Raw genomic sequence first — 17,256 nt, forward strand, 5'->3', positions numbered from 1 at the left:
ACCCTTGCTCTAGACTATCCCTTTTCTACTACAGCTATATAAGTAACAGCAAAATTGCCCGTCCATCTAGACCAGGGGTGGGCAATTAATTTTCCCAAGGGGCCGCATGAGAAACTGGGATGGTTCTAGAGGGCCGGACTAATATAGTTAACTCAGTGTTACCCAATACTGTATACATAGTATATATAGTGGCGGGCGGACCAGCGGGCGGGCCGGTCAGAGACAGGAGGCGGGCCGGATCCGGCCCGCGGGCCGGCGTTTGCCCAGGTCTGATCTAGACTATCCCTTTTCTACTTGATATCAAACTGTCCTATTTCTCTACACTGTCTCCTATTCCTCATTCTGTTTCATCTGCCTTCCTTTGCCAGGACACTCTTGCCCATGCACTCCATCCATGTACCTCTTCTCCAACATTCTCTAATCCAGGAAACTCTTCTTTGCCACTTCAACATTCATAGGACTACCCCACGAATATCTATTCATCCTTAGCATTCATTCAGGGAGCACCTTCCCCCCACCCTGTCTCTCGTGCAGGCAAATTTATCAACAGCAGCCAGAGTAAGAGGTCCACATCATGGCTGGGCACTAGAGATGTCATCAAAAACATCAATGTCAGAACACCAGACTATAGTACAGCATGGCAATGTTACACAGCACCAGACTATAGTAGAGTGTGGCAATGTTACACAGCACCAGACTATAGTACAGCATGGCAATGTTACACAGCACCAGACTATAGTTCAGCGTGGCAATGTTACACAGCACCAGACTGGTACAGTGTGGCAATGTTACACAGCACCAGACTATAGTACAGCGTGGCAATGTTACACAGCACCAGACTATAGTACAGCGTGGCAATGTTACACAGCACCAGACTATAGTTCAGCGTGGCAATGTTACACAGCACCAGACTGGTACAGTGTGGCAATGTTACACAGCACCAGACTATAGTTCAGCGTGGCAATGTTACACAGCACCAGACTGGTACAGCGTGGCAATGTTACACAGCACCAGACTATAGTACAGCGTGGCAATGTTACACAGCACCAGACTATAGTTCAGCGTGGCAATGTTACACAGCACCAGACTGGTACAGTGTGGCAATGTTACACAGCACCAGACTATAGTACAGCGTGGCAATGTTACACAGCACCAGACTATAGTAATGTTACACAGCACCAGACTATAGTACAGCGTGGCAATGTTACACAGCACCAGACTGGTACAGTGTGGCAATGTTACACAGCACCAGACTATAGTTCAGTGTGCAATGTTACACAGCACCAGACTGGTACAGTGTGGCAATGTTACACAGCACCAGACTATAGTTCAGTGTGGCAATGTTACACAGCACCAGACTGGTACAGTGTGGCAATGTTACACAGCACCAGACTATAGTTCAGTGTGGCAATGTTACACAGCACCAGACTGGTACAGTGTGGCAATGTTACACAGCACCAGACTATAGTACAGCGTGGCAATGTTACACAGCACCAGACTGGTACAGTGTGGCAATGTTACACAGCACCAGACTATAGTACAGCATGGCAATGTTACACAGCACTAGACTATAGTACAGTGTGACAATGTTACACAGCACCAGACTATAGTACAGCATGGCAATGTTACACAGCACCAGACTGGTACAGCATGGCAATGTTACACAGCACCAGACTATAGTACAGCATGGCAATGCTAATGCTACACAGCACCAGACTACAATACAACATATTTGTATCTTAAGTTTATATACCATAGTACAACAATAACTATAAACCTCAGTATTACATACATGAGCAGCACAATTTGACATGCTACAATAAAAAGTGACTCAAAGCTGAGTATTACAACAGCACAAATTTAGATACTACAACAGTGACTACCAAACCTCAATATTCCACACAGTGACTATCAAACCTCAGTATCACACAGTGACTATCAAACCTCAGTATCACACACAGTGACTACCAAACCTCAATATTCCACACAATGACTATCAAACCTCAGTATTACACACAGTGACTACCAAACCTCAGTATCACACACAGTGACTACCAGACCTCAGTATCACACACAGTGACTATCAAACCTCAGTATCACACACAGTGACTACCAAACCTCAATATTCCACACAGTGACTACCAAACCTCAGTATCACACACAGTGACTATCAAACCTCAGTATCACACACAGTGACTATCAAACCTCAGTATTCCACACAGTGACTAACAAACCTCAGTATTCCACACAGTGACTATCAAACCTCAGTATCACACACAGTGACTATCAAACCTCAGTATTACACACAGTGACTATCAAACCTCAGTGTCACACACAGTGACTATCAAACCTCAGTGTCACACACAGTGACTATCAAACCTCAGTGTCACACACAGTGACTACCAAACCTCAGTATCACACAGTAACTACCAAACCTCAGTATCACACAGTAACTACCAAACCTCAGTATTCCACACAGTGACTACCAAACCTCAGTATTACACACAGGAGCAGCACAAGAAGCGCTGGGAGCCGTATTTATTGTGGAGGTACATGACTGCCTCCAAGGTTGCTGTACTTTCAGTAGGTAGCCCCCAAACTGACGAGCAGTTACAGAGCAGAGGTACTCAACAGCGTCTGTGTCTGCTTTACCTCCAGTAACTGGGAGTTACACTGTTAGCGCAGGGTGCAGCCAAAGACCAAAAAAAGCGATTAGGGTATCAAGTGGTGTAGCCACCCAACAAGGTGATGATTAGCAGATAATGTGGTTTTCTCCAAGGTGATTGCAGATATTGTGAGGTTCTCATTTTCTGCGTATTCTCTGGTATATTGCTAGGTACCTCCTGAATAAAATTGTTCTTCCGTAGACAGCTTCATGAAACGGCTTTAGTCACCAGTCAGCGACAGGGAGACAGAGATAAGGAGACTGTGGGCGAGACAAACATTAAGAAAGAAAAGACGATCACTAAGGAGTATTTGTAAGGCAACCATTAAAACACAAGAGACGATCACTGACGACTACGTGAGACAAACATGAAGGCACCGCTGGTCAGGAGCTGGGCGCCAGATAATGGCGAGTGTCCGGTGCAGAATTACGCATCCCAATATTTTGCTTCTGACATCAAAGATAAAAATCGGGTGGCTGGTGCTGGTTGTTAAGGGTGGAGCTGGCCACCCCACGCGCGGCACTGTCGCAGAGATGGTCATTTTTGAAGCTGTCATAGGACAGGTCATGACGGACCTCCGCCGCCTGCGGGGGCGCCAGCAGGTGAGGGGTGCGCGTCAGATGAGGCGTCAGGTGAGGCGGCAGGCTGGACGGTGGATGGTAGACAAAGCTGCCGGCGATGATGGACGGCTCGTAGCGACTGTCGTCAACAGCCCCGCGCTGCCAGAAGTCTGTCTCGCTGCCCTCGTCACGCGGATCTAGCGCCAGACGCCGCGAGGTCTGCACGTGAGGGCGCGCGATGTATACCTGCACAACAGACAGTCTTTGACACTGCACTCTGCGGGCTGCTAGGTCAGTGTTGCATGACACTATGCTTCGTCAGAGAGCTGCTAGGACAGTTTGGGGTGATGCCATGTTTTGTTGTCATGGCGATGCTGCGACAGTCTGCCGTGGCACTGTTTCATTGTGAGGGGAGCTGGTGGGGCGCCACACATCCTAAGGAACATGCTCTGAGAGCTTCAGAACAAGAAAGAAACATGGGCAACATACGATCGAGGGACAGGAAAACAAACAAACAAACAAACAAACAAACAAACATATGAACGACGGAAGGATAAACAGCAATACTAAGTAACGAGTTGGTGTGCGAGAGATAACTGTAACGAGTAGCAGGGTCTGCATCAAACTTCTATAACGTGCGATACGAATGTTGGTATCGCCATTATTAACTTACATCGGGTGGCATGTGGGTATAAGCCGGGTATGGCTTTAACGTGCCTCTGACGTCATAGGCAAAGAGCGGGTCACTGAGCACGTGCGTCATCTTTCTCTTTCGGCGACACTGATCTCGTCTGTGATGAGGACGATGAAGTCTGTAACAGTATCACCATCAGAGTGTGTGATGAAGACTGTAACATTATCGCCGTCAGGGTGTGTGACAAAGTCAAATAATAATAAATGCAAAATTTGTAAAGTGCGGACTCACGCTCCTAAGGATCATGCTCTTAGCACTTAAGAACAACTTAATAAGAACGAAACATGGACAGCATACGAGGGACAGGAAAACAAACAAATAAGATATGAGCTATAAAAGAATAAACAACCGTACTAAACAAAGAATAAAATCAAATACAGAAAACACAGAGGAACCAAATAACAAGAACAAGAGCTGAGAGTAACATGATATTACAAAAGGAAGGGTGTGACAAAAGACTAGCATTATGGGAAAGGTTGTTAGGAGTCACGGAAGAGTAAACAGTAACATGTTACAGTAACATGATTTCAGTTTAGCATTAAAAGCTGATAAAGTGTGTAACGGTAACACGAGTAGCGTCTTGCATCTAAGACTGTCTCTTGTCCGTTTGTCGAGTTGACAAGTCTTCAGCCTGTATGAAGCAAAGTTTGTGTGTGTGTGTGTGTGTGCTCTCTCTCTCTCCTTTCTCTCTCTCTCTCTCTCTCACACACACACACGCACATGCACAAGCGACTGACCTGCGTGTCCTGTGCCAGTGTCGAAAAGCCGCAAAGAGCAGGAGGGCGATGGACAACAGAGAGAGTCCTCCAAGGGTGCCCCCCAGCACAGCCTCTGTGGGAAACACTCTGCCTGCCTGCAGCATGTAACATACGACACGTGTCACGACCTACCCACTGGGTGTAGCAAGTGGTCATGTCAAGGACGGGTAGCAGGTGAGGGACTGAGTCCTACTCTCCGCCCTTCTTACATTCTCCGGTGTAAGCGTCTCACTCTCTCAAGCAGTGACAAGATCTTGATGTAGCCATTGATACATCACTCTTCCGGTGAAATATTGAATGATGTGACTTGTAAGTTCAAATAACCCATCTGCCGCCAACCTTTTATAAAAGTTTCCACCTAACCCTAACCCTAACCCCGGCAACCTTTTATAAAAGTTTCCACCTAACCCTAACCCTAACCCATGTCTGCATTTGTTTGCCTCCCTAGCTGTCTGGTCGACAAGCCCCAAAGACCTCAGATCTCTTAACATCGCCTTCCGTGAGAGACAGGCTGTCCGTCCGACAACAGCCCTCCGCCAACTGCACTGGTTGCCAGTTATGGCTGGCCGCCTCTACACAGTGGCCACAGTGGGCTACCTTCGTGGTCTGGGCTTACGATAGCTGTTTATATTGATGCCACATGCCACAGGTCTTCATGCCAGACTCCCAGGAGACTTTCCTCTCTTCAAGATGTTTATGGCCTGTTCGACCTCTGCCCTTAAGACTTGAAGGTCGCAGGGTCACCGCTGGCTACTTGGTCGCCTTGGGGGATGTTGTAGTGTTAATGTAGTCTGTCTCCAGCAAGAAGCTGTAGACGTCGTTGCACGATTCAGTCCGTCGGTCTTGTCTTCTGTGAAAAGGTGACCAGCGCTATCTTCAAGGAATGATGTTCTCTGTTGGCGGACCTGATAAGCTTCCTTGTTGTCTACTTAAGCTAGCACCTCATAGATCTCACAGCCTTTTTCATCAGTTCAGTTTTCTCAGTTTTTCTTCGCTGCCTTCATCCCTTTCCTAATCTCGATGTTGACTTCATGTCATCCTGTCGAAGACTGTTCTACCTTGGAGGGTAGTGGACACCGTGGTGGTCAGAGGAAGAACTGACTTACAAAGGTCAAAGACTGGAGGTCGTCCTGTACGGGTCCTGCTGACTATCGCCCACAATAGACAAGATGGCGGCCTGTCAGCTGCGACGTCTGTCCATGTGATCCCTCCAACCACATGTGGCGGTCTATCCATGTCATACCCCAACCACAGGAGGCGACTGACTCGCTGACTCCTAGATACGCCCCCCACCCCTATGTTGTTTACCTTGATGCTAGATTGGAAGTGCTCTGACAGTGATATATAGTCGATCTGATTCTGAATATCGACACAGAGAGTGCCTGGTTGCCATCCACGACAGTTGATGAGAATGTAGGAGACTGGGTAGTGTTATCTATGGCTATCTAGAGCTGTCCTGTGCTTCAAGCAGCCTTAGACCTCGTTCGTTTATTTATCTAAGACCGGATAGTCCCACTGTTCCTGCCCACTGCTGGTAAACGTGGGGGCCTACCTTGGCGCTTTAATCGCGAAGGACAATAAAAAATATCGCACTTCGCCGATGCCTTCAGCATCCACCCTGTTCTTCATAGAACGTCTCCACGTCGCTGTCTTTGTTGGTGGAGGTTGGTGCGTGACTCTGTACGATAGTGATGTTGGGGGAAGCGGTCGGACAGATATGTGGCTAGAAATCAGGCTTCCCCAGATGGGTGAGCTTCAGGACTGCTCCCACTTTTTTCCCTGCGTACGATGAAGTGGACGCCATGTCCGTGTTTGGTTTCCTCCTCACTAAGCCCCAGTTGGTGGCCTTCACCGGTTGTGGTCTCTTCAAAGTCGGTCCATCTCCACCATTCCTACCAGTTCCTCGATATCGCTGATATTAACTCAGTATATTACTGAGGTACTACACTGCTGAGATATTAACTCAGTACAATACCGAGATATTTACTTTATTATTGAGATAATATCAGTACATGTATATTACTGAGATACTGTCAATGTATTATTGAGATACTAAGTCAGTATATTACTGAGATTCGAAGTCAGCATATTACTGAGATACTATCAGTACATTAGATACCAGCAGTATATATTACTGAGATATTGTCAGTCTATTACTACGATGCTGTCAATGCATTATTGAGATACTATTACTAAGTCAGTATATTACTGAGATACTAAGTAAGTATATTACTATTCTTTGCGGAAAAATTACTACCGAGCCTTCTCTCAAGCAGACCCCTTCCTACATTTGTTTCTGTTGTTGTAATCTGTAGAACACAACAAGAAGTAGTCAATGCTGAAACTAAGTGAATGGATACAATGACTAAAAAGTGAAGAGTTTTAGAATACTATTCACATTGTTTAGTCTCAACATTTGTTATAACTTTTCCTCTGTTCAAAGTTTTACAAAGACCTTTGTTATTTACGCTCTGTCTTCAACTTTAGAAATGTTAGATGACTGTCACAAAAAGTTCGCCCCTGACATACAGTTGGACCGGTGGAGGGTGGGTCACTTTTGTCATAAAATCTATTCACACCTCGAAGTTTTGAACATCCGGGGTGCACTGACACTTTTCACCTCACAAAGTTCTGCAATGTCCACAAAGAGTTTGTCAACATATTCTTGCAAACAATTAATTCCATCTCTATTTCATGCTGACGGGCCTCATGGTGCTTTGCCCGCAAATTACAGAAACTTTGGTCACCGAGATAAGCGCTTTTGTCCAGTAGATGACAGATGAAATTATGGGTACAAAATGCTTTTCCCAACGCTAATTTCAGTAAATATCTGCTAAAAAAATCTCAAAAACATGAACAGATTGACAGCAATATATACATTTTGCTTGAAACTGAAAGACTTTGTCCCATCGTGACCATACATTTCACTGACACTCTGTCACGTGTCCACTTTTTACTCGCATGAGAACCAGGAGCAGTTGTCTTGGTAACTACATCCGTGGACTCACATTTTATGAACCAGAAGCAGTTGTCTTGGTAACTACATCCGTGGACACACATTTTATGAACCAGAAGCAGTTGTCTTGGTAACTACATCTGTGGACACTTCATGTCGCATACTTTCGACAAATATAGCAACAAAACAAGAATATTAAAATTAATTTTACGACTCATGATCCATTTAGGAGTCGAACTGTTGTCACAGTGTCATCTACGACATTTGAACCCCGACGTCAGCACAGTAGATGGGAGATTATTAAGAGAGGTCGGAACACGTCTCCAGCATGCTGCTTGCAACCAATATGTCCCCTCCTTGTCAACTAACCGGACCTAAGCACACGCGCATCAATACGCAGGAATGAAATGCCATGAATATGTAGAGGGAACATAGTGCGTTGAGCGTTGATACCTAAAGCTGCATGACTTTTATTCAGCATCAAAAGTGACTAGCAACATGTCTAAAGACCAGAAAATTGACAGAAGTGGAACTATTCATAATACACCGCTTACTGGCGTAACGAGCTGTGACGTGACGTGAGTGATGGCTACTCACATGACTGGAGTCCTGCTCAGGAGCCACGTGTGGGCAGGCCACGGGGGGCCGGCAAGAGGTGTCCGGCATGCTTTGCGCACACATTGTGAGGTCAGCACCAGAGGTCAGGGGGCAGGTGTCAGCTTTGTGTTGTCAAACGCTTTCTCAAGCTCATTCAGCGACTATTAGGGAAAAGTTTGAAATGTGTAATAAGATAGCAATAGGACGCACACACACACAATATATTACAGTGTATATGACGACAGGTGTGTTGTCAATACACATTTTATTTTGAGACTGCTTTATCAAACAAAAATACACAAAAATATGTATGTGAAAACATCTTCAATTAAAGTAGTCTAGTAGAAATACTTTCTATTATTTTGTATGATCCTGCAGGCTATACAAGAAAGAAGAATGTTTCACTAACATATATATGTCACAGAAGATGAGAATGCCTTGCAAGTGGTATCATTTATTTTTATATCTTAAATATTTTGATCCATTTTAATTGTGTCTGATATTTTGATTTCTGCTTCTAGTGCAGTAGCCTGGTAGAAATAGTTTCTATTGTACGTTATATCAGTAAGCTATGCTAGACAGAAGAATTTTGCACCTACATGTCACAAAAGATGAGAATGCTTTGCTAATGATATCATTTATATTTTTATATTTTCAATATTGTGATCCATTTCTACTTTAGTAAACTTTAAAAACGGAAGCACTTGCATTTATATTTTTGTAGCATTATCTGCTTTTCTTCTGCTACATATTAAAATGTTTCTAAACCAGTAGAAACATGTAGCAGCAGACAACAGTGACTTTACTCGTGCACACAGCGACACGTGCATCGTGTGATGCACTGACACAATCACTTGTAGTCATTGTGACATGACACAGGACACTGTGTCTCGCACACACGAACACTCACAACCGTGTCAGCACGGTGACAACTGCACTAACTTGCTCACATAATGCACACACTCACAAACATAAAGGCGTGTAAATACAGACGGAAGCAGAGATGTGTGGATACACACGTAAACACATGAAAGTGTGTGAATACACATGAAAACACACAGCGATGTCGAATAAATACATGTTGTGTGTGAAGACCTATATAAACAGAAATTTGTGAATATATATATAGATAAACACAGACACGTGTAAATACACTGATAAACACAGACGTCTGAATACATAAACACAGACGTGTAAATACATAAATAAAAATAAACGTGTGAATACATTATATATAATATAAGTCAGGTGTGAATACATAGATAAACACAGAGAGTAAAGGAAGGAAGATCTGTAGACGTGTGAACTAAAGGTGAAGGTAGGTATAGGAAGATCTGTACACGTGTGAACATTTCTGTCTGATGTTTTGATGTTACATCATGACTACATTGCCCCGTCAAATCTGTCTTCAGCTCGCCTCCCTCAAGCCGTTCAACGCATATTTCATCCGTTAACGTGCTGGTCGACATATTTACAATTTTATCACAAAATGGAGGCTTAGACACCTATAGTCTGGGGATATTTAGAGTCAGGTGCCCTAGTCTGTGGGTACTAAGGGTCGGTGCCCTAGTCTCATGCTGCTGATTGATAGTAGTGTGCCCTAGGCTCAGTGTACTGAGGCAAGAACACGTGCTTGTACTTGCAGACCACCGAAGGGAAAACCGCGCCTGGTTTTCTGTCCACAGATGATGTGAGCATGTAATGATCACAGCGCCATTTGTCAGACCCTCTCTCTCTCTCTGATCTCATCTTCTGTGGCAATAAACAGATTTTCCATCTCTCTTTTCTCCTTGAGTCAAACCAAAGCCGTTCCCATTCCCAAACTATCCGCTGAGAATTTTGGGTTGTTTGTTTCTAGCTCAGGACTCTGAGACTTGAAGCAAGTAGAACATGGAGACCATTTATTCCTAGCCAAATACCGGGGCCCACAGCACGGGGGAGACCCCTCTCGCGCTGAGCCGCGGCGACGTGCAGCCTTTGATGGCTCTTCTTTGAACACCTGCACACAGGTGCACAGCCTCTAAATCTCCCTTCTGACGTCAGTGGCATGAAGGTCACGTGCTTCTTCTTTCTCAAAGTCTGCTGGCCACCTGGCGACTCTCGTGTACAAAACTGATTCCATGTCAACGAGCAAACAAACACACTTGTAACAGCCTATACAGGGTCTAACATCCGTGATCAGTCTCTTGAATGCTGATCTGGTGTAGGGGCCTGAGGGACTCGTGTAGGGACTGAGGGATTAATACATGTATAAACAACACTGGTACATGTGTACAACAACCATGGTACATGTATGGATATTTATTCATTACACGAATATAGCAACATTACTACATCTGTAAACATGTGTCATGCATAGAGTAACATTACTACATCTGTAGACGTGTGTCATGCATAGAGTAACATTACTACATCTGTAAACGTGTGTCATACATAGAGTAACATTACTACATCTGTAAACATGTGTCATGCATAGAGCAACATTACTACATCTGTAAACATGTGTCATGCATAGAGTAACATTACTACATCTGTAAACATGTGTCATGCATAGAGTAACATTACTACATCTGTAAACGTGTGTCATGCACAGAGTAACATTACTACATCTGTAAACGTGTGTCATGCACACATTAACATAACAATCATGTCTAGAGCAACAGTGGTAGATGCATGACGTAGTACTGTCGCACGCACAGAGTAACATTCACACATATGTACACTAACAGTGTCATCAGTTATTATCATTTGTTATTTCCATATCCACACTCTTGGACGACTCCGACCCAGTCTTAATAAGAAGACTGCAAATGCAGTTGCTGTGTCCCTCATCGGTTCTACATTAGACTATGCCAACAGCTGCCTCTGGGGGATTTCAAAGAGTGAGTTGTCGAGGCTACAGCGAGTGCAAAATACGGCTGCGAGGATAGTTGCAGGAAAGAAAACAACTGACCATATTACTCCTGTACTTCGTGACCTGCATTGGCTTCCTGTGGAGAAGAGAATTGAGCACAAATTGTTAACCTTAACCTATGGCTGTCTTCACGACCTTGCGCCTGTCTATCTACAAGAACTCATTCGCTGTTACCAACCCCAGCGGAACCTTCGTTCAGCAGCACACTTCAGACTTGAACGACCGAGTGTTCAGTCAGGGAATGCCAACAAGAAGACTGCGGGTTTCAGATCCTTCTCCAATGTAGCCCCGCTTTTGTGGAACTCGCTTTCCCTCTCGACCAAGGAGTCTGATAGTATTGGATCTTTCAAGAAAAATCTGAAGACTCACTTGTTTAAACTTATTTGAAGTTTTCATTTGACCTGCAGTTTGGTGGCTGCTGGGATCACCGCGCATTGAGCGCATCTTTGTGATGCGGATACTAGCGCGTTATAAAACTACATCATCATCATCATCATCATCATCATCATCAGTACACTCATGTTCAGTGTGTACAGGAGTGCTAGTACATGTGTACAGCTTCATTAGTACTTGCGCGCAGCACCAGGACAACAAAGGGGAGAGAAGTGCTACCGACAGCTCGAAAAGGTCATCACATCAGTATACTGTATATGCAAGGTCAGCCCACAGGCCTACCAACGCAGGACAGGAACCGGGGCTAAGTCTGGTCTGGGAGGAACCACCGATAGGGGTCTCCGACTCCTGGAGTTTGTGCAGTCATCGACTCACCTTAGCCAACACCTTACATCCCCGGCCACAACAAATATACGACTGTCACGTGGTCACGTGTGTTGTTCCTAACCTAACTGCTTCATGACCGCGTCACATCCAGGATCAACGGAGGACAAAGTCAGGCATAGGCAGCGGCCATGACCTTGTCCTAATGAGCGTGACATAGAAGGTGAGGGTGAAGCGTTGAGCAGCAATATAAACAAGGCAGGAGGAGTGGTTGGGAGGGGAAGGACGATATGGAGACAACGTGTGTCCATGTGATCCCAGTGACAGGTGCCGGTCAAGGGACGACTGACTGACTGACTGACTTACGATAGGATATGTTAGTGTTATAATGCAGCCCAGAACTCTTGTATGTTATGTCGGTGTGTTTGCTGATGTTACGTCAGTGCATTATTGATGTTATGTCGATGTGTTTCTTGATATAATGTTGGTGTGTTTATTGATATGTCAGTAATTTATTATTTATGCCAATGTATTTCTTGACGTTATTTGCTGTGTTTAATGGTGTTATGATGATTCTTTTGTTGTCGACTGCAACAATTTGTGAAGGTGAAAGGATGGGCAAGATTGACATCACAGGTGAAAATCTACCGCTTGTGGCGTCCTCAAAAGTCACTGCAGGTATCGTCAGCACACAGAATGACTATCATGACACCAGCTGGCCAGAATGCCAACAGCTGTCCAGAATGACAAAAGGAGAAATAACCACTCACTTACGGTCTTGTGAAACAGTGACCTCCCCCTAACTCTTCTCAAATCCCAATTTTCGTGCAGAACCATCATCCTATGGAAGCACTTTCCCTACAAAATACAGCGACGTGAATCAGGAGAAATTTAAAGAAGTTAATATCCATGATGTTTGACAGAATCTCCTCCCCCCCTGAAGATTTGTAATAAGTCAGTCCGTTGCCATTAGTTGACAGAAGCTCCTCCCCCTAACGGCTTGTGGCAAGTCAGTCTGTTGCCATTAGTTGACAGAAGTTTAAAGTTTTTTAAAATTAGTTTAAAGAGTTGTCGGACCTGATATTTGTGCCATCTATATTCTACTGTAGGTAATACCAGTCTTATACTCCTAAGTCATACTATGAGTAATGCCAGTCCTGTAACGCTACGTTCTATCAGGTCTAGGTACCTTGGGCCAAGTTGGGGCGCGACGTGCTTACAAGGGGGGCGCGAAGGTGGTCATTTTTTAAAAGTTTCTTGTACAGGTATTAGTGAAATTAGCTTACATTGCTGGCTAAGGGTGGCGCGTGGACGTACCTTTGTTCGTCGGGGGGACGTCACAAGTAAAAGGTTGAGAACCACTGGTCTATAGGTATTCGTTTTGCCCTTTTGTTATATTTTGTTATTGTGTACTCATTTGTTGTTATGACTTTGCTGTGTCTATTATGCTTATCTTCGATAACATAAATTTGTTATGGGACCACATGTGACAAGCCTGTTGTGGATGGTGGATGTGGGATAATATTGTGGATGGTGGATGTGGGATAATATTGTGGATGGTGGATGTGGGATAATATTGTGGATGGTGGATGTGGGATAATATTGTGGATGGTGGATGTGGGATAATATTGTGGATGGTAGGTGTCACTTGACACTTGCGACAGGCTGGTGTTGGATGTGTTGCTCAAGGTGACGACTACAACCTGTGCAGAATACTTTTCACTTGGCAGTGTCGCCGACAGTGAGTGTGGTGTGTCTGACAGCAAAGAGACGGCCACCTGTGCTAACATGGTGTGTTTGAGCAGCCTTCTCACAGGAAGGGACGCACCCGACTGTCCTAACAGGGCCATGGGTTCAGGAATGTCGTCTGCTGCAGTTGGGTCTGGTAACAGCACGTACAGACTTTCAAACATGCAAATCGCCAAGCCGTGAAAATGACACACAGGGCTCCCCTCTTACCTGTGCACAATTCAATGTTCACACGCTACACGTATCCAATGCCTTCTTACCGTTATATCTTGTACGTTAGACATTGCCACATAACGCACACATTATTAGATAATACCACATAGCACATACACACACATGTCGTTAGGATTACCACATAACACACACACACACATTATTAAACATTGCCACATAAAACACACACATACATTCGTTAGACATTACCACATATACACACAGACATGTCGTTAGGCATTACTACATAACACACACACACACATTATTAAACATTGCCACATAAAACACACACATACATTCGTTAGACATTACCACATATACACACAGACATGTCGTTAGGCATTACTACATAACACACACACACATTATTAAACATTGCCACATAAAACACACACATACATTCGTTAGACATTACCACACATACACACAGACATGTCGTTAGGCATTACTACATAACACACACACATTATTAAACATTGCCACATAAAACACACACATACATTCGTTAGACATTACCACATAACATATGTCTTTATCATGATTTCACCGAATGCCTGTTTTGTCAATGATGTCAGTGCATACAGTCACGACATCAGTCTTGTCAATGATGTCAGTGCATACAGTCACGACATCAGTCTTGTCAATGATGTCAGTGCATACAGTCACGACATCAGTCTTGTCAATGATGTCAGTGCATACAGTCACGACACCAGTCTTGTCAATGATGTCAGTGCATACAGTCACGACACCAGTCTTGTCAATGATGTCAGTGCATACAGTCACGACACCAGTCTTGTCAATGATGTCAGTGCATACAGTCACGACACCAGTCTTGTCAATGATGTCAAAAGAGTACCACAACTTACCTGCTGTTGTCAAGAAAGGAAATGATAAAATAGTGGCGAGTGTTGCAAACATGTCACATCGGTTGTGCTGCTTGTCCTCCTACTCCACCCAGACAAGGAAACTTTGACCTGCACACCACCCAGCTCCTTGAAAAGTCCACTTCAACAACTAAACTCGCTTGCCAAGGTGACGTGCCACGATGGTATATCTTGCCAACAATTAGTCTCACCCACAGACACCAAACAGGTACTAGCAGCTATGTATATATGTGTTTTAAAGGCATCAATAAAAATGTATAAACATTACTTGTCAAATTCTTTTGTTGTCAGATAGTCGATCGTCCTTGGTACAGGTAGAAACAGATGGAACACAGGTAACAAGGTCTATCACATTCCTTGGTAGCCAGGCATAAATCCCTTGTGACCGGATACACGAAGCATGTAAATGTCTGATAGTTTCTACTCATGGGGAACACTGACAATCACTTCTCAGTGCAGTACAACACTAGATGACATCTGTGACCGTTACCACCACAGTACTGTCCCCGAGATTCAGTCATCCAAGGAAGCCGTTAGCTGTGTCATCGGACAGATGTCTCTCTGTCTCTGTCTCTGTCTCCTTGCTCCTAACGGACGCCACCTGGCCTTGCTCCAGGTACGAGTCGACAATGAGGCGAAATGTAGCGAAATTCTCTTCCTTCCTCCAACACACACAACGACAGACGGACAGACAACTGTAGAAGCGATGCAAAAGAAAGATCGCTCTCAAAACTGGAGTAGCACTACTGCACTAGTACTAGTCAAGAAAGATGGCTCCGTACATCCAATTCAAGTAGCACCGGAGGAGAAAGATCTCTCCACACAGCAATCAGAGTAGAGTTGAACAACTTCGAGGCAAGCGGATGACTGGGGCAGCAGACCCGGGATGTCCGAACTCTGGGGGTTTCCACTCAGACTGGGGGCTCACGTGCATGCAAAGGCATGAAGCTGACAAACTGTATGTATTCTCATACCAAGTAACCACTTCTACCCCGACGACTAATATGCAGTCGGATACAGGTTGGATTCTTCAACCCACAGACTAAGTGATCTCACCCTCGCTGACTGTATTCGGCGCAAGGACCCAGCGATCCCCCCTCCTCGCACACCCCGACTGCAACCCCGAGACAGAGTGATCCCTTCATCCTGCATTTTGTCTCCCCCATCCAGTCACTCCTTGCCCTTCGTGTACACAACGAGGCACTCATTCTTCAGCCCGCCCATGTTTGTCCACAGACTAGCCTCGTTCTTCTGCAAATATCCCTTTCTCACACTCACGCACACACATACATGCACACACTTTCTCTCACACTCACACACACTCTCTCTCTGTCTCACACACACATTTTCAATCCACAGCCCCGTGTATATATAAACAAACCACTGTCAGTGTTACTGGCCGCCTTAAACAGGCCCTCCCACTACTATATATCAGTCAGTCGTCCCTTGACCGCCACCTGGGGAATCACATAGACTGGCAGCTGACAGGCCGCCATCTTGTCTATTGTGGGCGATAGTCAGCAGGTCCTGTACAGGACGACCAGTCCAGTCATTGACCTTCGTAAGTCAGTTCTTCCTCTGACTGTCACGATCTCCAGCTTTGCCCGAGAAGCCCCTTTGCTTTCTCACAGTGTGCAGGCGCAAGGGTCAACAGGTGACGCATGCGCAGACAGTATGAAAAAGGAAACCTTGATGTACAGTGAGAATTTAACGATGGTTAGCAAAGACAAAGATGCTTAGATCAGTATCGCAATTCGAGAAGATCAAAGCCCAACCTGTCTCGATCCGAACAGGATCGACTCAGCCAGGGCTGTTGATGTGCCTTATAAACAGCCACCTATAAGTGTTATCTCGGAGGAAATGACCTTTGCGCCTGCGCACTGTGAGAAGGCAAAGGGGCTTCTCGGGCAAAGCTGGAGATCGTGACACCGGGTCACGTGGCCAAAGAAGACCAGTTAATGACGTCGTCTCTTGACTGTTGAAAGCAGGGCCGCCGAGAGCCAGCCCGGGCCCCGGGACAGACGACCTCTCCGGGCCCCTTGTACTTGTAATCGTAAATTATTTTCCCAGTATATAATGTATGTTTACAATTCGAATCTCAATATCTACAATCAAACTCAACTTCTGCATGTGTAATGCTTGGGTGTTCTGTCCTTAGACCTTTCTTTAAAAGAAAAAGAAAAGGAGAAGAAGAAAAAAAGTCCACTCACCAAGGCCGGGCCCCCTTGACAGCCGCGGGCCCGGGTACACCAGACCCCCTGTCCCCCCCCCCTCTCGTCAGGCCTGGTTGAAAGTAGAGGTTCCTGGTGTCCTACGAGTGTGACCATCTTGTTTTCTACAAAGTCATCGATTCCATGTTCTCTGTATGAGATCCGCAGCAGCCTCCTCAGCCACTTGATCCTGTCCGTGTCCGCGAGCAGAGTCCACGTGTCACATAGAGCAGGATGACACTACCAGGGTTTGTACAGCTTGTACTGGTAGTGAAGCTTACCTGATGGCTATGCCAGATCCTATCCTGTATAGCCATTGCCACTGTTGCTGTTGC

At 45.2% G+C, this 17,256-nt stretch overlaps 1 protein-coding gene across 1 annotated transcript; it reads right to left on the minus strand.

Annotated features, from left to right (window-relative positions):
* Nucleotides 1-1,449: 1,449 nt before the first annotated feature.
* Nucleotides 1,450-16,116, minus strand: LOC112572819. Its single transcript, XM_025252721.1, has 5 exons — nucleotides 14,694-16,116; nucleotides 8,232-8,392; nucleotides 4,658-4,773; nucleotides 3,900-4,038; nucleotides 1,450-3,472 (listed from the first exon to the last, which is right to left on the minus strand). The coding sequence occupies exons 2-5, from the start codon at nucleotides 8,313-8,315 to the stop codon at nucleotides 3,122-3,124; spliced, it is 690 nt and encodes a 229-aa protein (XP_025108506.1). The 5' UTR covers nucleotides 8,316-8,392; nucleotides 14,694-16,116; the 3' UTR covers nucleotides 1,450-3,121.
* Between the last annotated feature and the right edge of the window lie 1,140 nt (nucleotides 16,117-17,256).

Source organism: Pomacea canaliculata, linkage group LG9 (assembly GCF_003073045.1).
Source record: "Pomacea canaliculata isolate SZHN2017 linkage group LG9, ASM307304v1, whole genome shotgun sequence".
In the NCBI taxonomy this organism is placed as follows: Eukaryota; Metazoa; Mollusca; class Gastropoda; order Architaenioglossa; family Ampullariidae; genus Pomacea; species Pomacea canaliculata.